This window comes from Bos indicus x Bos taurus, chromosome 3 (genome assembly GCF_003369695.1).
Source record: "Bos indicus x Bos taurus breed Angus x Brahman F1 hybrid chromosome 3, Bos_hybrid_MaternalHap_v2.0, whole genome shotgun sequence".
Taxonomy (NCBI): Eukaryota; Metazoa; Chordata; class Mammalia; order Artiodactyla; family Bovidae; genus Bos; species Bos indicus x Bos taurus.
Window position 1 is genome coordinate 70,683,942 of NC_040078.1, and position 22,878 is coordinate 70,706,819.

Below are 22,878 nucleotides of genomic sequence, written 5' to 3' on the forward strand. Positions count from 1 at the left end.
ATAACTAATTTATATTGTTTCCATGTTTACAGTGGAATGGTAAATTTCATTTGTTTTTATCTTTGTTAAAAAATAAGTAATCAGGCATTCTATTATGGCTTCTTAAAATTTTTTGCCTACCTTGTGTCCTAAGATTTTAAATTTGTTTAAATTTGTTATTGAAAAGTTGTAGTCCATATATCCTTTGGTAAAATATAAGAAAACAGAAAAACTAGAGCAAGGGAAACTCTAAAAATGGAAATTTAGGTTTCATAAACAGAGGTGGAAGAAATATATTTTCTTAAGATTGTAGTACTAAATCATCCAGAAACCGTTTGGGTGGTTGCGTCATGCTGTCTTAGGAAAATGAACTAATATAGAAGACTCTTCCAGACAGTCAGATTCAGCATTGCACAATACTGACTTGACTGCCCATCTCCAGCTTCCTATTCCTTGGAGCTCTTCTACTGTCACATCCTGCCATTTAGCAGAAAAGCTGGTATCAGACACTGTTTCCAATACCCTGAACTCAGTTTTCATTCAAGTTCTGTAGGATGATTCAGTTCAGTTCAGTTCAGTCACTCAGTCGTGTCCAACTCTTTGCAACCCCATGAACCAGAGCACGCCAGGCCTCCCTGTCCATCACCAACTACTGGAGTCCACCTAAACCCATGTCCATTGAGTCGGTAATGCCATCCCACCATCTCATCTTCTGTTGTCCCCTTCTCCTCCTGCCCTCAGTCTTTCCCAACATCAGGGTCTTTTCAAGTGAGTCAGCTCTTCGCATCAGGTGGCCAAAATACTGGAGTTTCAGCTTTAGCATCAGTCCTTCCAATGAACACTCAGGACCGATTTCCCTTAGGATGGACTGGTTGGATCTCCTTGCAGTCCAAGGGACTCTCAAGAGTCTTCTCCAACACCACAGTTCAAAAGCATCAATTCTTCTGTGCTCAGCCCTCTTTATAATCCAACTCTCACATCCATACATGATCATTGGAAAAACCATAGCCTTGACTAGACGTACCTTTGTTGACAAAATAATGTCTCTGCTTTTTAATATGCTGTCTAGGTTGGTCATAACTTTCCTCCCAAGGAGTAAGCATCTTTTCATTTCATGGCTGCAATCACCATCTGCGGTGATTTTGGTTTTAAAGACAACTTAGCACTTACTGACACTCTCTTCCAGAAGGAATTGGACAAATTGACTAAGCATTGATTGAGCTTGAAAAAGAATGAAGATTAGAGCATTTGCATAATGAATCACAAGAACATATGTGAATGTGAATCATGGGAATATCAGCTCTCTCCCCCCACACCTTTGAGATAAACTCTCTAAAGGTTGGGGGAGGGTTGCAAAGCAAAGTGAAAGTGATCCAGATACAAGCAAACAGCTGCCCGCTCTCCACTCCCTGCCCCAGCCACTACCACACCTGCACATACAAAACTGAAATAAAATCCTGTTACAGATTCATACAACATTGAGAAAGAACAATATATGCAATAAAAGCCAACTGTACTTGATACTAATCATTTGTTGTTGTTCAGTCGCTCAGTCAGGTCTGACTCTTTGCGACCCTATGGACAGCAGCATGCCAGGCTTCTCTGTCTAGATATCCAACTGTAATCTTCAATTTCCTTTTCCATAAAATAAGTACTAACAGGAAACCCACTAAATTATTTTAATGTTAAAGAAATGAAGTATATAAAACCTAGTGAGATATTTAGCTTATAATAAGTACAGAATAAGTAGAAGCTTACTACAGTCAGAAAATGAGCTTTTATGTTTAATTTATATGTTGAATAAATTCATATTTATGACAGTCTCAAGGATCTACCCCAACACTGAGTATCCCAGTTTATCCAATCCACTTTTTTTTTTTTTTAAAGGTACTGAAATTATGTTAAAACCAAGGTCTGATGCAAAGGAAAGAAAAAAAAAAACAAAAACAACTGAAGCATAAATATGATAAAAGAAAGAAACTAAAAGGAGCCCTAGAGATATTTGTTTATTAGGAAAATACACAGAAAAATGCAGCTTCAACGTGCTTCTTTCATCCTCAAATGCAGCCTCATCATCTTCTACATTGAGGCAGCTTGGTCTCCTTGGAAGGAGCTCTGGCAAGAAAACCAGGCTGTCAGATCTTAAATTCTGGCTAACCACTAGCTAACCATGTAACCCTGAGATAATAATGTAATTTATTCCCAGGGTTCTTGTGAGAATTAAATGAGATAAAGATGGAAAGCAATAAAGTGAATATGTTCTGATGATATCTGCCCAACAAAGAAGTAGCTAGAACTCTATCCGGTAACGTAATGTTCTCATCACCCTGCATATTTCCATGATCACTAATTTGAAAAATCAGACAAAAACCAAAGCCCATCATCTTTGGTTCTAATATACAAAACTTGTGTACCTTATAAACTGCCAAATGCAAGGCTGTAAATCCATTTCTTGTCAGTCGAGATGGGCGGAGACCTTTTAACATAAGGGTTCTAATATGTGACTTGTTGCCTTAGAGAGAAAAAAGTTGAGAAAAGTCAAATTGTGGAGATAGACTAAAGGACTTAAAAATCTTTAAGTTAATCTGTAGTGGAATTATAAACATCACACCAATGAATGAAAATGCTAGACTGCTGTTCTGCAGGCCATTTGTTAAGTTTTCAGTTAATCAACAGCCTTACTTATTAGTGAACATTTTTACTACTACATTTATAAAACTTTGTATCAGTGCTGTGTATTTTAATGAATTTATGCTACATTTTTTATTTGGTGCTCTTCTAATAGTACTTTAAAAAGTAAAAACATGAAAACATTCACCCTAGTAAATGATTTAATATTTGTGAAAAAGCTTAGATAGAAATCAGAACATCACTACACCATTAGTTTATTTAGATCAGAGAAATATCGAGGAAATGACTAAGGTTGGAAAGGTGTGTTAACATTTGGGAAGATATGTTGTTTGGGGAGTGGTGATGGGATATATTTAGAGTCAATACTTATACATTAGTCTTCTTTTAAAAACTGAGTCCAAAGCATATTAGCTTGGATTAACAAAAAAAGTATTCATTTACCAATTCAGTAAATTTACTGAGTACCTACTTATGCCAGGGACCATCCTAGATGCTTGGGATACATTAAGGAATGGAACAGAACAAGTTATGAACCAAATTTCACTTAGTCTTCACTTTGACTAATTTTCACTTTGGGATTTTGTCTTTGGCATTTATTACCTTCTATATATTTTACTGCAGATTGTAAACCAATTGCTAGATGATGTTTTGAGGAATGCTTTAAGTGCATCTGAATTTAACCTAATCCCTGGCTAGCATGCCTGATACTGAAAAAACGTCTTTAAAAATTTTTCCAAGCATACCTGATTCAAGGTAGGAACACAATAAAACTTAAATTTAGAGCTAAATCAATTGAAATATCTGTCTAGAAGTTAGTTACTTCTTCACTTGAAGCAAAGCAAAAGAAAAAACTGAGTATGAATAGAATTCTCTTGTAGACTATCAAGCAGCTCAAATCACTGACCATGTATACATATAACTAGTTTACAGAGTATTGAGTTCCAAGCACTCACCTCCACAAATGCAACATAAATGAAGCAGAGACAGACCATTTTCTGTGCGGTAATTTAAATTGACTTTACTGAAGGCATCATCAGAGCTAAAAAAAAAAAAAAAAAAAAAAAATTTACAGATGATTACAAATTTCAGCTTTTAGTTTATCATTTTCTCATTTGAAAAATTATAATATGAATCTTGTTACTACAAATTCAGAAATATATCTTTTATAGGATTCTTCTGTACCTAGAAAAAATAATTTTGATTATACCTCTAGATGAAGAGGGGCTTCCCTAATGGTTCAGCAGTAAAGGATCCGCCTGCCAATGCAGCAGATGTGAATTCAATCCCTGGGATGGGAAGATCCCCTAGAGAAGGTAATGGCAACCCACTCCAGTATTATTGCCATGGACAGAGGACCCCAGTGGGCTACAGTCCACGGGGTCACAAAGAGTCAGACATGACTTAGTGATCAACAACAACTAGCTGAAGAACAATTAAAATCATGAGAAATAATATTAAAAGTTTGAGAGATCAAGTTTAAATTAATGATTCTCATACAAGGTATGTTCTATGTATAATTTGAACTTCTCAGGGCACCCTGATGAATTAAAATTTATGTATAAGTAGAAAACACAGATATTTGAAAGGAAACTCATTTCTCTTACAATCAACACCTTATATAATACTTATGGAGAAATTCAAGAAATTCTCTCCAAAAAGAAAAAAAAAATAGTAGCATTAGATAAGATTCTGGAGACAGGAATAGAGTCCCAATGTATTACAAATTCTGCCTGAAGGAAAATTTTCTTATACTCTGACTGGGTCAGATTTCACAGATAAAGAAGGTCTAAACTCTGATAGGGTACTATGATACAGTCCCAGGTGAGAAGAGAAGTAGTGTTACTGATTCAATTAATGAAATCCTTGACTTTGTCTGAACAAAGACCATTGCCCCAGGAGGGCCCTAGAGAGCCATAGGTAGCCTTTGAAAAAAATGTAAGCTAAAATTCTTGACCTCTTGAGGTCACTGGTACTGCCAGGACATTTTTTCAGTAGATATGAGATCACATCTTTGGCCTCCCAGGTTAATTCCAGGCTGCCTCCTGCCATTTAAATCTCCAGCAGCTTTAGTGAGATAGCAAAGTCTTTGGTGAATAAGCCTTCTATTATCATTCGTAAAGTACGTACACTTGAAAGGTACTATGAATTCAGAACATTATTATCAAGGCACCCAGTTAAAAACTTCAAAAGCTATTGAAATTTTAAAACAGAAAAAGAAAAGGTGCTATTCTCCAGAGTGCTGCTAAAAAGAGAAGCCTCTAATTCTAGGGAATGTGAAGGATCTCAGTAAAATGGTTTAATTAGCAACGGCAAGTCCAGTGGTTTGTTTTCAGAGACAGGAGAATATTCCAGAATTCCACCTCCTTAGCCTTCTTGCTTCAACTTCTCAGTAGCAAAATCCATAGATACATTTCCTCATATTGAGAAACATACTTCAACTCACTTTGGAATGCCACACATAGAAGTACAATAAATTCCAAGTCATTTTTACTAATTGTTAATATAGCAAGGAGCCCAGGATTTCATGAAAAATAGTTAAGAATATAACTTGCTTCTATTTGCACTTTCTCCTACCTCAATGAACAATGCAAAAAGAAAAAAAAAAAAAAGTCGGATGAAAACCCCACTATTTAAATTGTCTACCCAAATGAGCCTAATTGTAAATGGTATACCTATTTCATAGTATGAATGGAAATTTTATGAAATAATTTGGTTCTTGGAAATATATGGCCTTAGGCTGAGCCATACATCTAAATTCTCAAAGTTAATTGTATTATAGATGTGTTGGAGATATTTCATTGATGGGTAATCCTAAAAAAAGTGCACTCAGTAGCCCAGACTTGGAAATGCATTCACAGACATCTTCTCTATAGTTATGATTTCAAATAACACTGGTTTTCTGAAGAACTGAACTCAACTTTCAAAGCTAGGTAGATTGGATTTTTCTTTTAAAATTTGTAGGAAATTAGTGCCCATAATGGGCTTCCCTGATGGCTCAGATGGTAAAAATCTGCCTGCAATGCAGGAGACCTGGGTTTGATCCCTGGGTGGGGAAGATGCCCTGGAGAAGAGAATGACTCCAGTATTCTTGCCTGGAGAATTCCATGGACAGAGGAGCCTGGCAGGCTACAGTCTATGGGATCTTAAAGAGTCAGACAAGACTGAGAGACTAACATTTTCACTTTCAGTGTCCATAATAAAAAGGAAAAGAAAACTGTAAGTAGCAACTGAAGATTGCTCTGAACTGCTTTGGCTTTTCTTCCTTGGTTCTGTCATCATCCAGCAAAGGAAACATACAATAAGAATATAAGACAGAATACAGAGCATTGGAGTGGGGCAGGAGAGGGAAGCCTTCTGTTAAGTGTAAAGAACTATGTAAAATCTTCAGCCTAAGAGAGAATGGGAGAAAGTACTGTCTTGTGAGCTAACTATAATGGAATATATGGCAAATGCTGAAAGAAGATAGAACTTGAGAGTTCCTCTGGAGTAATAAACCCTTGAGTAAATTAGTTTGTCAGTGTGTATCTCTAATATTATGCAGCAATACCTACCATGTTTTGATGTTTTAAAAGTGGAAGAAATCATTTCAGCAGTGTAAGTACTTAGATCATGGGCCTTGTATATACACCAGGATTGAAATCCTGTTTCTGTTTTTTTAAGTAGTATTTTTTTCCCCTCCAATTTGAGCAAGTTATTTAACGTCCTCAAGCTTCGTTTTCTTCAGTTACAAAATTATTAAAATGATTCATATGACATTGCATTGTGAAGAAAATGAGATTAAGTACTTTCTACATTATTTGGTACATGATATGTTATTAAATATTATTTTGATTTTTAGCAAGTTTACTGTGAATATGTGACTTTCCTTTTGTAGTCTAAATCTTTTTTTTTTTAAACTTTACATAATTGTATTAGTTTTGCCAAATATCAAAATGAATCCACCACAGGTATACATGTGTTCCCCATCCTGAACCCTCCTCCCTCCTCCCTCCCCATACCATCCCTCTGGGTCATCCCAGTGCACTAGCCCCAAGCATCCAGTATTGTGCATTGAACCTGGATTGGCAACTCGTTTCTTACATGATATTTTACATGTTTCAATGCCATTCTCCCTTGAGAGAATTTTAGCACAGTTTTCAAACCGAGTTTGACCTTCTTTGACCCCTCACATTTGACAACCTGTAAGTTTCCCTATTTTAACTAAGTTCACTGTCGCGACACCTAGCACCTATCAGTGATTCAGAGCAACACTCAGTGATTCACAGCGCAAACTATCACGGTTTTGTGATGCAAGTCCAGCAGCATCATTATTATGGGGAAGGTATTAACACTGAAGCGATTAAAAGAACAACAAAATCCAAAGGAAAAAAGGTTGTGCTGAAAATCATTTTACTGAGAAGATAGACTTAATTGCTTTCTTTTTCCATGATCTAGCTTTGATGATATATTCAATCAGTCTGGCACAGCATCTACTGAACATCAACTGTGTGCTCCACCTCTGTTCTTAATGCTTGTTTCAGGTTGTTTTCAACAGTCTATTTGATAGAAACTAGTCACTAATTCCCAGATCATTTAAGTGCATCAGTCTTGGGAATATGTGTACTAGATAGAATCCTGCACTGACCTTAGCATTAATCCTGATCTTTAATGCTCCAAGCAGCTTTGCAAAGGAAGTACATACTGAATAAACAGAAAAGTAAAGTGCTAACATCCAGTGTTTTATTTTTTTTTAAATACCAAATTAATGTCTATTTACATAAGACTAGACTGAAAATATGAATTAATTAGAGACTTTTTATTTACCAATCATTCTTTAACTTATTAAATCTTATACTAGACTTGACCATTCATAAGTGAATCAGTAGTAGTGGTGGTTTAGTCGCTAAGTTGTGTCCTACTCTTGCAACTCCATGGGCTGTAACCTGACCCAGGAATCAAACCCGCACATCCTTCCTTACAGGTGTGAATCAGTATAGAGTGCTAAATAGCATTCTGTCAAAACTGAGCTGTAGTCTCTTACTTTTGTTTTCCTCTTGAATTCTACTCTCCCTAAACTCATGCAGCTTCTGTGAATGCCAACAAAATGAATAAGCAGAAAATAGATTCCCACAGTGGCAGTCAAATACAATTTTAATAGTAAAATTTTAATCTAAATTTTAATGACTGGAATGTAATTTTTTAATGAGAGTAACTTTGGGGCTATATTTGAATTCTAATTCTTACTTCCCACTTGCTTATAGTCAAATATTTCTGTTTTGACACATGCAATTAAAGTATTCAAGATTTTAAAGCAATCATTCCTGGGATAGATATTTCTTTTTCTCTTCTTCTGCTTCTTCTAAGGAACTGTACATGTCAAATTCGCTGCCAAATGAATATCACTTACATATTCTAATATTCTAAGCTCAATTTATTTTTTAATTCTCCCTTACATTTTTCATCACCTGCCATGCCATACTGTAACTTAACACATCCTAATAAGTTCACAGTGCTTGCTGGGGCATGAATGAAGTTCCTAATTAAAATGAAGTCACTATTATGAATATACTTCTAATAATAAAGTCTGTCCTTAATCATTAAAAATGGTTGTTTTGTGTCCAAAGGTTACTTTCTTTGTTGTAACATAATGAACTCTTTCCTTAGCCTTTATCTTTTATCCTGAAAAGTAGTAGTTTTGTGATCCAATTAAACTTCTTCTCATGATCCCATCCTTTAAAGGAAATATGTGACATGATCACAAATGGAAACTTATTAAAATGTAACATTTGAACACTTGGCAAAGGCAAAATCTAAAGATAGGTAGATACATTTCTTAAATTAATTCATTGGCTGAAATGTAGGTAAAGGCAAAGAAGTTAGAAAGAAGGCCAAATTTTGTTATGGGCCATCTAGTTTCCAAAATTGATCATTTAGGTTTCAAACGGCTGGTTGTAACTTCTTGTGTAGTTTTTAATGGATGCTGCTGATACCCACCCACCCAAAAAACCCTAATAAAAACAGAAAAGTCATCAATAAGACCTATTCCCAGAATGTATATCCAAGAAATACACAGAAACGTATTTCTCCAGTATCTCCCAGACCAAGTTTGCAAACTAACACTATGAAGCATATTCATTCTTTCATTTATACATTTAAAAATTATTGAGATATGGTGGTAGATAAAGAAGAGTTGGGGATTTCCTGGTAGCTCCGCTGATAAAGAATCTGACTGTAATGCAGGATACCCTGGTTTGATTCCTGGGTCGGGAAGATCTGCTGGAGAAGGGATCATCTACCCACTCCAGTATTCTTGGGCTTCCTTAGTGGTTCAGCTGGTAAAGAATCTGCCTGCAATGCGGGAGACCTGGGTTTGATCCCTGGGTTGGGAAGAATCTCTGGAGAAGGGAATGGCTACACACTCCAGGATTCTGGCCTAGAGAATTCCATGGACTGTAAAGTTCATGAGGTTGCGAAGAGTTTTTGACATGTTACTGTATTCCTGGAGCTAAATGATATCAAAGAAAAAAAAAAAAAAAGGACAGAATGGTATGGACCTAACAGAAGCAGAAGATATTAAGAAGAGGTGACAAGAATACACAGAAGAACTATACAAAAAAGATCTTCATGAACCAGATAACCACAATGGTATCATCATTCACCTAGGGCCAGACATGCTGGAATGCAAAGTTAAGTGGGCCTTAGGAAGCATCACTATGAACAAAGCTAGTGGAGTTGATGGAATTCCAGCTGAGCTATTTCATATCCTAAAAGATGATGCTATGAAACTGCTGCACTCAATATGCCAGCAAATTTGGAAAACTCAGCAGTGGCCACAGGACTGGAAAAGGTGTTTTCATTCCAGTCCCAAAGAAAGACAATGCCAAAGAATGTTCAAACTACTGCACAATTGCACTCCTCTCACATGCTAGCAAAGTAATGCTCAAAATTCTCCAAGCAAGGCTTCAACAGTACATGAACAGTGAAATTCCAGATGTTCAAGCTGGATTTAGAAAAGGCAGAGGAACAAGAGATCAAATTGCCAACATCCGTTGGATCACAGAAAAAGCAAGAAAGTTCCAGAAAAACATCTACTTCTGCTTTATTGACTATGCCAAAGCCTTTGACTTTGTGGACCACAATCAACTGTGGAAAATTCTTAAAGAGATGGGAATACCAGACCATCTTACCTGTCTCCTGAGAAATATGTAGGTCAAGAAGCAGCAGTTAGAACTGGACATGGGACAAAAGACCAGTAGAAATTGGAAAAGAAGTATGTCAAGGCTATATATTGTCACCTGGCTTATTTAACTTATATGAGACTACATCATGCAAAATGCTGGGCTGAATGAAGCACAAGATGGAATCAAAATCACCGGGAGAAATATCAATCACCTCAGATATGCAGATGACACCACCTACTTATGGCAGAAAGCGAAGAGGAATTAAAGAGCCTTTTGTATAGTGAAAGAGGAGAGTGAAAAAGCTGGCTTAAAACTCAACACTCAAAAAATGACGATCATGGCATCTGGTCCCATCACTTCATGGCAAATAGATGAGGAAACAATGGAAACAGTGGCAGACTTTATTTTCTTGGATTCCACAATTACTGCACATGGTGACCTCAACCACGAAATTAAAAGACACTTGCTCCTTGAAAGAAAAGTTATGAGCAACCTAAACAGCATATTAAAAAGCAGAGACATTACTTGCCAACTAAGGTCCATAAGGTCAGAGCTGTGGTTTTTCCAGTATCATATATGGATGTGACAGTTGAACCATATAGAAGGCTGAGTGCCAAAGAATTGATGCTTTTTTTTTTTTTTTTTGAATTGATGCTTTTGAACTGTGGTGTTGGAGAAGACTCTTGAGAGGTCCCTGGACTGCAAGGAGATCCAACCAGTCCAACCTAAAGGAGATCAGTCCTGGGTGTTCATTGGAAGGACTGATCTGAAGCTGAAGCTCCAATACTTGGCCACCTGATGAGAAGAACTAAGAACTGACTCATTGGAAAATACCCTGATGCTGGGAAAGATTGAGTGCAGAAGGATAAAGGGATGACAGAGGATGAAATGGTTGTATGGCATCACGACCTTGATGGACATTAGTTTGAGCAGTCTCTGGGAGTTTATGATGCACAGAGAAGCCTGGCATGCTGAAGTCCATGGGGTCACAAAGAGTTGGACATGATTGAGCAACTGAAATGAAATGAAAGTAGTTAAGGAAAATAAAATGGATATAATAAGAATTCTTACCTCATAGGGTTATTTTGAGGTTTAAATGAGTTAGATCTTTTAAAACTTTTGTAAGTACTAGTGCTGTAATAATTATTTTTACTAGAGTGTTGAGACTATTGGTATTAATTATTTTAACTTTTTTATTATTTTGCTTTGCATTTGAGAAGAGGGATAGGAAAGTAGAAAGGGAAGAAGAAGGTAGCATGGGATGGGAGGGAAGATCGGAAGGAGGATAAAATGGAGAAAGCCAGTAAAACTGAGTTAAGTACGAAGTTAAAGAGAAAGAGGCAGAGAGAGAGAGTGAGTGAGAGTTTGAGATCAAGCTGCTTGAATGTTTTTGCACAATATTCCTGTAAAACTATTATTCATAACAAGTTTTACTTAGTAGTAGTAGTGTTAGTTGTTCAGTCCTGTCAAACTCTTTGCAACTCCATGGACTGTAGCCCACCAGGCTCACCTGTTCATGGAATTCTCCAGGCAAGAATATTGGAGTGGGTTGCCATTCCCTTCTCCAGGGGATTTTCCTGACTCAGGGATTGAACCCGGGTCTCCTGCATTGTGAGCAGATTCTTTACCATCTGAGCCACCAGTAAACCCCACTAAGTTTTATGTAGACAAGCAAGAAAGGATATAGAGAGGTAAACAGTCTTGGGACAGTGTGAATTCTCTGCTTTTTGGTTTGCGATCTTTTTGTTTGTTTGTTTTCTGTTTCATTGTTAATTAACACAATGCACTCACCAAACATACCAAATAATCTTTCACTCAATTTTATTAAGATGTAATTTCCTCCCTCAACACTCTACTTAGCGCCCTGATAGAGAATTTCACTCTTTTTAGGCAAGATCAGCCTGTATTGTTTCTGGAGCTATTCATTTTATAACAGCTAAATTTCATAATTGTTTATAGTTCTGAAAAAGTAGATTTAGGGGAGATATTTCATTTGTTGGATAAGTATGGTGGACTGCAGCTGGGGCCAGAGGAACTTTTCAGGAAGAAAAGAAGCAGGAAGATACAACTCAGAAAATGCCTTCATTATTTTTCTCTTTCCTTTTTTTTTTTTTTTAAATTCCTCTTAACATTGCAACTGCTTTCTCATGGGATAAACTTTTGACTATTTTTATTCATTAAACCTAATCAATTTCAAAGTGAGACATTTCACAGTTTCAAAGTGTTAATACACTATTGACCAAAGTATATCTATTCAATGTCAAAATAAGGTTAAAAATGAGAAAAAAAAATAGGGTTCTTCTGATTATGTTGAAAAGTGATAGCACTGAAAAATTATAACTTCTTTGGGGATCTCTATAGATATATTACAGATTAAGCAGGTAAAAAGTAGGCTTGATGATGAAATCAGAAAAACATAGTTCTAAAATTTCTAAAGACTTAAAAACGTTGAAACAAAACAATTAAATTGGAAGTCTTTCAAAAGTTGCATGTGGAAAGCCAACTTATAAGTGGTTTACAAAGATCGTGGAAGAAGTCCATGTATCACCAAGGGGTGGGAGTGGGATTGTAAATTATATTCCTCCACTACCACATGTAGCGACAGTACTAATACACAGGACATAGCAAAACTGTACAGTGGCATTGTGAAGGTGAAAAGTTTTCAAAGATAATATTATCCATATTTATTTTCCCTCCAGTATGGGATGGGAGAGAAGAACAGAGGGAGGAAAAAAAAGGGAAAGGTAGTGCAAGTGAGCAAGGTACTAAGTTAGAGAGAACTATGTGTAACCTGGTTCAAGCCAGTTTCACTTGATTAGCCTCATTTTCTTCAGGTATAAAATGGTAAGTGCAATACATACCCCAGAAAGATGTGAACATAAATAATGATGATTAGTTTTTAACTAACATTTTTGAGTGTTGTCCATGTGACAGTTACGGTGTTCAAAGCACCTTACATGTATACAATTACAATTATATGAGTTCAGTTCAGTTCAGTTGCTCAGTTGTGTCTGACTCTTTGCGACCCCATGAATTGCAGCATGCCAGGCCTCCCTGTTCATCACCAACTCCTGGAGTTCACTCGAACTCACACCCATCGAGTTGATGATGCCATCCAGACATCTCATCCTCTGTCGTCCCCTTCTCCTCCTGCCCCCAATCCCTCCAGCATCAGAGTCTTTTCCAAAGAGTCAACTCTTCACATGAGGTGGCCAAAGTACTGGAGTTTCAGCTTTAGCATCATTCCTTCCAAAGAACACCCAGGGCTGATCTCCTTTAGGATGGACTGGTTGAATCTCCTTGCAGTCCAAGGGACTCTCAAGAGTCTTTAAAATACCTAGGTGCATGCCTGACAAATGGTAGGCATTAAACTGTCAATTTGTTTTCAAGTGATATACAAATAGGTATTACAAATAAATGCAACTATAGATAAAGCTGAATACACAAAGAAGCTGTCTTTAGTGAACATATATATTAATACCAGTTAATAGACAGACCTGTAAATTGATAACACCAAGTAGTAAGTGTTATTATATTGATAAACACAAAGAACAGAAATGGTGCAGAGGAGGAAATAACCACACACTGTACTTCAGGGTACCACTTTTGTCTTTCCTTCTTCTGCTTCTCTATTTACTCATCTTTTCCAGTCTCTCATCTATTATCTTAAGAAATGTTCAAAATTAAGAGTGAATGCAACTTTATTATGGAAGATGAATGAACATTCAATTTCCATTCCTCTTCTTTCCCATATCAAGTTCCCTTTGCAAAGCTGCTATAAATTAGCATAATCAATCATCTTTTAGCTCTTTTTGTCTTTTTTAAGTTTAGCACTTATATTGCTTTGTATTATATTGTGAGTGAAAGCTATACTGGAAATTGTGTATTTGATGTGACATAAGTCAGTAACTGAACTGAATTCTTGCTTTATGAGGCAGAAAGTCTCTTTTAATGAATGGGATTAGTTGCTATAAAGAAACTTCAACAAATGAAAACAACCAAAAAACTGCAAAAAAAAAACAACAACAAAACACCAGACAAATTTATGTTTGCACTAGTGATCCTTCATCTATGACTCTAGTATTAAATGATTCATTTTAGGTACTTGATAGTTTTCCTGCTATCTGCCTGTTCAGAGGAAGCCTGATGTCAAGCAGCATAACAGAGTTGTCCATCACTGAAGCACTCCTTACATTACATAAAGCATGAATCAAAATGAGAAAGAGTCTAAGATTTAACAGCTAAAATGTCCTAGATGCTCAATTAAATGTGATCTCATAAAATATTTGCTGTCAGTCACTCATTTGTGTCTGACTCTTTGCAATCCCATGGGCTGTAGCCCGTCAGGCTCCTCTGTCCATGTAATTCTGATTAAACTTAATTACTTTTAAAATTTTGTTGTGTGAGTCAATGAGTAAGACAATTTATAATATATTCTCAATACTCCATTTTTTTCTTTGCTTGTCATCTATCATTTTATTCTAGAGAAAAGAAAAAAAATCTCAGAACTTTGCCTTCGGCAGGATTGACTTTCTTTCCCTCTGATGCTGTTTGCCTTGATAGCAGAGCAGAGTACTCATGTTTTGTTTGTTTGCTTCCTTGTCTCTCTATAGACCATACTAGTTGCCTTGCTTTCTGTTTTCATGTTCCTCGTCCCTTTACCAATATCACAGCAAGCAGAGTTCTCAGTGCAACTTAGATATCTTTCTGGAAGTGTCGTTTCCAAACTTTAGCTGAAGTATCATTTTTCGTATGCAAAGGTATTACCTGGGGAAGCTTGTTAAAAATTCAGGTCTCTGGAAATCAGCCCCAGAGATTCTGATTCACTTGATATGGGATAGAATGATGGAATCTAAAATTTTTGTTAGAAAACTGTGGGAGGTCCTTAGCCCTTGGAGAGACATGATTCTAGGCTGTGGGTAATCCTGGCCTCAGCCTCATTATTACTTCTGGATAATGGGACATTTCTACAGCTTCTTTAACAGCTTCAGCACCAGGCTACCAATCTTCCTTTCCTCAAAATGCCCTATCATCTTTGACATCCATTTTGATGAACTTTCTAATACTCTAGTCTGAAAAATGTTCCAATCCCTCTTGATCGCAAGCTTTAAAAGTTATATATCAGATTTTGGCACTATTTTGAATTGTTTCAACATTTTACATTTTTATTTTTGAAAATGTCTTCTTGATGTAAAAAACACTTTATCCTAATTTTCTCACTTCTTAACTTTGACTAAACTTGTCAAATTTACTCCTACTTGTCAATAAGGTGTTCAGTCTTTCAAACTGCCCTTATTTATCCAATTAATCATGATAATCAATACCTCCAATTATTCAATGCATACTGTGCATTAGGCCCTGTATTCATAATTTGACATCATTTTTTAAAGTCCTGTGACGCTGTAATTACATTTTACAGTATAAATGAGGCTCAAGGAGATAAAGCAATATAGCTAAGGATACATTGCCTGTAAATGCTGACTGAAACAGCTTTTTTACTTTACTTAGAGAAGATGGCCAAGACATAAAGTTTTCTTGGTTGTAGTAGACTTTCCATGGTACTCATCCATTCTTGCCTATATATACTTACTTAACTCTGCCTTTTATCTGGAATGCTTTATAAAAACCAATGAATAAATCAAGACATCAAACTTCGTATTTTTTATATTTGAAAACTGTTCTGTTTTTCCTTCCACTTTGTGCTTGTCATAGACTGTCTTCTGTGAGATATTTATATATGTGTTTCCCCTCAACCAGATTGTGAACTCCTGGAACAAGAATCAGGATGTGGTAGGAAAAGCTCTCTCTATGGAGCTGGGTAGACCTCGCTACAAATCATAGTTCCAGTACTTGACCAAATGATCTTGACAAGATCCATCGTCTCTACTCCTTAGTTTATTATCCACCACAATGAATATTTCCTATCACACAGGGTCATGGTGATGATTTAATAATGAATGGTTCATATTCGATGTATCTGGAATAGCACCTTGAATATAGCTGGCACAATAAATTCTGAACTATAAGTTACACTTGTTCCTGTCTTTCACCTATGCCCTCTACAATACTAATCAGCAAAAAGGAGGTCACATTCATCACATATAGTAGAAATTTAGGAGAAAAGTAGGCCAGAACAGGACGTGTAGAAACAGCTACTTGTTGTTGATACGATTTGAGAGAAAAAGTACATTTCAAGCCTAATCCTTAGAAGGATATGTCTGTTTAAATTAGCCTTGACATATTTGCATAATACTTCCCAAATTAAAAAAAAATGACAAAGTTGAGGAAAATCTCTAATTTAATCACATCTTATTCAGCATATTTATCTGAGTCAATAAGAACTAGAGGACTTATGATTAAGTTTTATATTCATAGCTTTTTTCCAACAAAATTAATATGTATGCATAAATCTGTTATACCACAGTGTCAGTCACATCTCTATAGGAATTTCAAATGTTTTCCCATAAGACAGTATGTGATAATACTTGCAAAAGCCATCCCAGGGTATCTCATCAAAGTGTCAAAATGGAGTTAATCATTTTGGGCTAAATAACATGGAGAATTAACTATTTCCCAAACTATAAACTGAGTATTTGTGAAGGCCTTATTAAACCACTGACAATTTTATATAAACTCTATTATACATGGGTGGTTTTATTTGCCAGTTATGTGAGGTTTGTATGTTTACTATATCTAAATTTTTTCTTAAAAATATGTCATTTGGTCATTGCTTTATTACCTTTATTTTCCAAGTAAAATGGATAGAGCTCTTTGTTATAAAAGTATTATATGATTAACACAGCTATAAGTGAACATGGCTAATTGGCCTTCATGGAACTTTTCCTCAGTCAGGCAGCTAACTCAAATTGACTCTCCAAAATATATTGTTTCTCAATGCCACATTCAATTTCTTCAGAAGGTTGCTAGTGTGTATAAGGGCTCTGCCCCTCTTTTCTGAACATTTTGTGTCTTACAAGGTTGTGACACTATGCCAGATTATTTTTATCTTGTTATCATAGAACAAAACCCAGTGAAAGCCTGAAGCCAATATTACACATTGTTATATGCTTGTTCAAGGGCAGAGCGATACTCAGTTTCATTAAGAGACAGCCTTTCAATGTCAAGGGACCAAAGGGTTTGATACATCTGGAGTTCTCCAGTAGTCCAAAAAGAAAAATGTGGCCAGTATTCCATCACCATTTGAGAAGAGAAGTCTTAGTGTTTGTTGCTGGCATGGCTTATAAGAGTGATCTAATTCTAAAGATTATTCAGATCAGCAACAGTTTGTTTTCAAAGGCTAACCTTCAGGTTCCTCTCTCTTTAAACTTAAGTGATGCGAACAGGCAAGGCATATTTTAAGGAGGCAATATATTTGTATTTTAGGGACTATATGAATGGTCAGGGGCTATATGAAAGGTTAGAATATAACCTTATATTCTAAGGTTAATGTTGAAGGTTACATGAGTTGCATTTTTAAACATAGGTATAGCTAAAAACTAGATCAACAATGAAGACACATACATAGAAATAATAACTCTGACAACTTTACCCAAATATATGCCTCAGTTCTGTAAGTTCTTTTTCTTTGATCTGCAGATCATCTTCTAATCTTTCTATTACAATAACATAAGATTCACTGACTTTCTTCTTCCATTCATCTAGTAAAGAAAAACAAAAAGGGACTGATTCATAGCTGTGCTTTGCAAAATGTAGACACAGCTCATAACATACAAGTGATTAAAACTCTGTTCTTACTCTGAATTAAACAATACTTAATTTAAATTACTGATTGGGTTTAAAATGCAGATGTTTATATTTAAAAGGCAATCATATAGAATTGTAGTAATTAAAAACCCATTCGATACTGGATAATATATTTATATAGAAGAATATATTTGACTTATTTCATTTGATTTTATTGCATCATAATTATAGCAATCTCTAGTTGCTAGACAAGAGTTTTTAGGTTTTAAGTACTAGATACTTAACATGTAATCCTAAAATCCCTATATGCAACAGTATTCCAAATTTTTTTCTATAGCATTATACCTAGGAACTAAAACACTATAGTATTATAAGAAATTTTGTGTTTTTTTCTAAAGATCTTTCAGAGAAAAAATAATTTGAGTTCAGATAATCTTAACACTTTTGCATAAATTTTGTCTTGTCCTCTTGCAAAAATTAGCAGATATTCCAGTGAAATGTTAACTATATATACTACCTACTGAATTATATTACATTTAAAGATACAGGAATAATTACCAGTACAAGTTTGCGTTGGTCTGGATTTATAATTTCCCATTTGTTAGAAGTTTCTTCTTTTCCCCAGTGCAGTTCCTGAGGTTGCAAGATTCCAAGTACAAGTGCAGTGACAGTCCAGTTGAAAAATACTTTGATAGTCTGGCTAAAAATAAGCTGACTGCCAAATGGAATGTCATGCAACAATTACAAAGAACTAAATAGTTTGTGGTTTCAAGGGTGAAATCATGAAAGGAATTAATCAGTCTATTTAAAAGAACTATAGCAAAGATAAAGAGTAAATGTTTCCATACGATTATTTGCCTCCATCCATTGATTATCTATCCATATGCACCTTGATGGGCATTTCTTTTAATCTAGAAAGTCATTCTGTTACATCTGAGGTTCAGAAAGAGCTATTAAAACTACCTAGATCATCTTTCAGGATCGTTTTCTCCTAAGCCAAAGTAAAGATTGTTGGAAAATGGTGACTTGTGATAGAATTCGTCTCGATAGAATATAAATAATGGAAATCAACATCCTATGGCATGCTACTAATAGAAATGAATGTGAATTTGGCCTAAAGCAGAACTACAAAACTATTTTTCCAGGAAGAAATTCTCAACATAGACCATGATTAATTTATACCACTCGTTGATTATATTGACCATGAGTCACAGATAAGGATCTAAGACAGTGATTTCTACAAACGGCAATTCATAAAATAACAATGACAAGAACAATAAGATTACAGATAATAAGATGGAAAGCTTAGCATGCCAGACACTAGTCTAAGTGTTTTATATGCATTTTGTCATTTATACCTTATACAATCCTGCAAGGTGTATGGTATTCTCATCTCATAGATGACAAAATCCAGATTTGCTAGCAGGTAGAGGAATCTGAGTCTATATGATTCTAAAGTCCAAGTTAGATATTACACTTCACAGCGGCTTTTCTCTTTGTACATGCATATTTCTATTGATATAAATGAACTCAGGGTATGATGGAGAATAAATGGGAAACCCAGAGATTTTCAACTATATATTTCTTTTGGATAATGTAATTATACCTAGAATACACACACGTCAATCTTGAAATCCTCCTTTAGAGGCTATACTTTCAATTTCCTATTTATTAAAATTGAGAGTTCAAATAACTTCTTCTTTTTAAAGCAACTGCTTAGACAAATTAATCATTTCCCACAACTTTTTCTCAGCAAAGGTAATCTAAGTTCCAGAGGGACAGTCTCTATACTGATCAGATATAGTTAGAGAAGTTGGTATCTAACCTCTGTCCTCCCCTGGATATAATTCTGATTTTTCCTCCCTCAGTATATGCTGCCAGGGCCATTGATGTCTGCTACACTGTAGTGGCCTCTGATTACTTCATCCACGCACTCTGCATTTTCCTTGTTTGAGGACTTCAGCTATACCAGCTTTCAGCACTTGTGTGATGCCCATCCCTTTAGGTCAGAAAATCCTTCCTTTCCCCAGACATGCTCTTCTCCGGCTCACTGGTCTAGGCACCTGACTTCCTAAATGCTTGGTTCTGGTGACCAAGCATTCAGTCCTGTCCTGAAGTCCTGAAGACCAAACTAGATAGTCTTTTTAAAGAGGCTGGCAATCTCCCAGAGCTACACCTTGGAATGCAAAGTACAAGTTCCCGTCTCTCAGATTTCCATGGTTTTCATACCGTGAATCGAGAGGGACAGGGATGGGAGCCAGGGCTTTTGACCTTCTTGAGGACGTCTAAATCTGTTCTTTCCCGATCTTCTTTCTTATTTCTCTCTCCACTATTTCAAACCTTATATCTCAGTGTATAAGTGGGTGTTCATTTCCTCTACCAATGAAGGAAAAGCTAATTCTTATATCATCTTACACTGTCTTTTCAAATTCCCCTTCGGTACATAAATGTAATGCATTGATCTTTAGGATTTTTTCTTTTAATTTTTGCAAATATTTTTATTATCTCAGAAAGCTTGGCTCTTACAAATGAAAGCTTTGACTTTCAAAACTAAAATTTTTGCAGTAGGTTTTTTTTTTTTTTATTAATGGAGTTTTATGTTTATCATTTCCTCCATGAAGCAATAAGGCTCTTCTGGAAATTAGAGAAATATTAAGTAAAGACTTAGCTATTCCAGTGTCCTGAGAAAACATTGCCCAAATCTGAAAGCACTATGCAAAGGCATTGCATGCTTGCACTTTTCAAAGAAAAAAATGGCACTCCCCTTAAAAAAGACCTATAACTTTGTACCTGATGTGAAGAACTAACTCATTGGGAAAGACCCTGATGCTAGCAAAGAAGGCAAGAGGAGAAGGGGACGACAGAGGCTAAGATTGTCTGATGGCATCACCAACTTTATGGATATGAGTTTGAGCAAGCTCCAGGAGTTGGTGATGAACAGGGAAGCCTGGCGTGCTGCAGTCCATGGGTTTGCAAAGAATCGGACAAGACTGAACGACTAAACTGCAGTAGGTTTTAAAACCCAATCAACAACTCAATTGAATTTTTCTACACCCTGAGGCAATAGATTTTGCTAAAAATGGTGAGAATAATAATCTCGATACCTAAAATATTAAATGTTATTGAATTTCCTGCTTCCAAAGGAACACTATCTATTAGCCCTTTTGTGACTGTGAGTCAAGGTCATGAGTTGAGGACAATACAAATGCTTTCAGGGACATGAAGAAAAGGCTGGAATAAGCAAATGATCAAGGATAACAATCCTGTTTTACCTGCCCAAGGAATCCTGGAGGGAATCCACACAGAAGCAGGAAATATTTCCTTCATTGCACTGTATATCTCTGCAAAAATTACTTCTTTTTACCTTGAGTTGATAACATGCTCTAAATTGAACTCTGCTCTTCCCAGTTCTGAGATTTTCAGAAGTGCAGAATGTCAAATATTATAAAAAATAAAACTCAATTAAAAAAATGACTCTAGTCATTTTTCTCAGCTTCTCAGACTTTAGTGAGAGTAAACACTACCTGAGAAGCTTTGTGAAAACACAGAAACCAGGGCTCTTTACCCAGACATTCTGATGCAGTGGAATTTCTTTATCCAGAAATTCAGGAGTAGGGCTTAGAATCTAATTTTAATAGGCATCCCTAGTGATTCTAAAGTAGATGCTTACTTGAAGCTTTGAGGAGCACTATTTTAAGATGGCTTAAAGTGAGATGCATACTCACCAGGAATTTTCTGAGTCTCTGAATTCCGTGTATCGGAAAAGAGGAGAGAAAATTGAGATAAAGAGAAAAAGAAGATTGTTTAAGATTTTCAGTGGGTTCTATCCTATGGTAATCAGTGAGGCAATATGTGATTTGGCTATACATCTATAGACCCATGGGCTTCCCAGGTGGTGCTAATGGTAAAGAACCTGTCTGCCAATGCAGGAGAAATAAGAGAAGCAGGTTCAATCCCTGGGTCAGGACAATACCCTGGAGGAGGTCATGGCAACTCACTCTAGTATTCTTGCCTGCCACAGATGGAGGAGCCTGGTAGGTTACGGTCTATAGGGTCGCAGAGTCTGACACAACTGAAGCGACTTAGCACGCACACATGCATATACTCCTGTACTGTAAAACTGGATCACAAAAGTGGAAACAACCAAGATGCCTTTTACAGGTGAATAAACAAATGTGCATGTACATTCATACAATGGAAACTTATTCAGCAATTAAAGAAAGGAGCTACCAAGCCAAGAAAAGTCATGGAATAACTTTAAATGAGTATTGCTAATTAAAAAGCCAGTCAGATAAGGCAGTACACCACATGATTCCAACTACATTTTGGGAAAGGCAAAACTATGGTGACGGTAAAAAGATAAGTGGTTGCCAGGGGAGCAGTGAGAAGGGGAGGGAGGAATAGGTGGAACACAGGGAAACTTGAGGGCAGTGAAATTATTCTGCATGATATTCTAAGGGTAAATATATGCCATTATATATTTGGAAGAAAAAACAGAACTGTAAAATAGTAATGTAAACTCTGAATTTTAGTTAATAATGTATCAATATCAGTTCAGCAATGCTAACAAATGTACCAAACTAATTTAATATATTAATAATAGGGGAAACTGTTCTGGGGGAAAGGAAATAATGAGTATATGAAAACTCTATACTTTCTGCTCAGTAATTCTTGTAAATATACAACTGCTTTAACAAAAGGGTTTTATTAATTTAAAAAAAATTTTATTGGAGTATAGTTGATTTACCATGTTGTATTAGTTTCAGCTGTACAGTAAAGTGAATCAATTATACATAAACATATTGTTGTTGTTCAGTCGCTAAGTCGTGTCCAACTCTTTGTGATCCCATAGACTGCAGCACACCAGTCTTCCCTGTCCTACCCTATCTCCCAGAGTTTGCTCAAACTCATGTCCATTGAGTCAGTGATGCTGTCTAACCATCTACTCCTTTTTTGGGGGGTACTTCCCAGGTGGCTCAGTGGTAGAGAATCTGCCTGCCAACGTAAGAGATACAAGAGATGTGGGTTTGACTTCTGGGTTGGGAAGATACGCTGGAAGAGAAAATGGCAACCCACTCCGGTATTCTTCTCTGGAAAACCCCATGGACAGAGGAGCCTGGCAGGCTACAGTCCATGGGGTCACAAAGAGTTGGAAACAACTGAATATTCACGCATTCTTTTTTAGATTCTTTTCCCATATAAGCCATTGCAGAGTATTGAGAAGAGTCTCTTGTACTATATAGTGGGTTCTTATTAGTTATCTATTATATATATAGTGGTATGCATATGTCAACCCTAATTTCCCAGTTTATCCTTTCCCCTTTACTCCCTGGTAATCATAAGTTAGCTTTCTACATATGCAACTCTACTTCTGTTTTTGTCTCTTGTTTTAAAGATTTTTTTT

General features: G+C 36.1%; 1 protein-coding gene across 1 annotated transcript in view; it reads right to left on the reverse strand.

Moving 5' to 3' along the window:
* LOC113889730 (serine/threonine-protein kinase TNNI3K) overlaps window positions 1-18,137 on the reverse strand; it is a 345,390-nt gene extending 327,253 nt beyond the window's left edge. Inside the window, exons 1-4 of the mRNA XM_027536876.1 lie at window positions 18,033-18,137; window positions 17,320-17,428; window positions 3,564-3,649; window positions 2,394-2,491 (exon numbers count right to left, since the gene is read on the reverse strand). Coding sequence (XP_027392677.1) covers window positions 2,394-2,491; window positions 3,564-3,649; window positions 17,320-17,428; window positions 18,033-18,072 — 333 coding nt within the window. The 5' untranslated portion in view covers window positions 18,073-18,137. The remainder of the gene's footprint in view (window positions 1-2,393; window positions 2,492-3,563; window positions 3,650-17,319; window positions 17,429-18,032) is intronic.
* Between the last annotated feature and the right edge of the window lie 4,741 nt (window positions 18,138-22,878).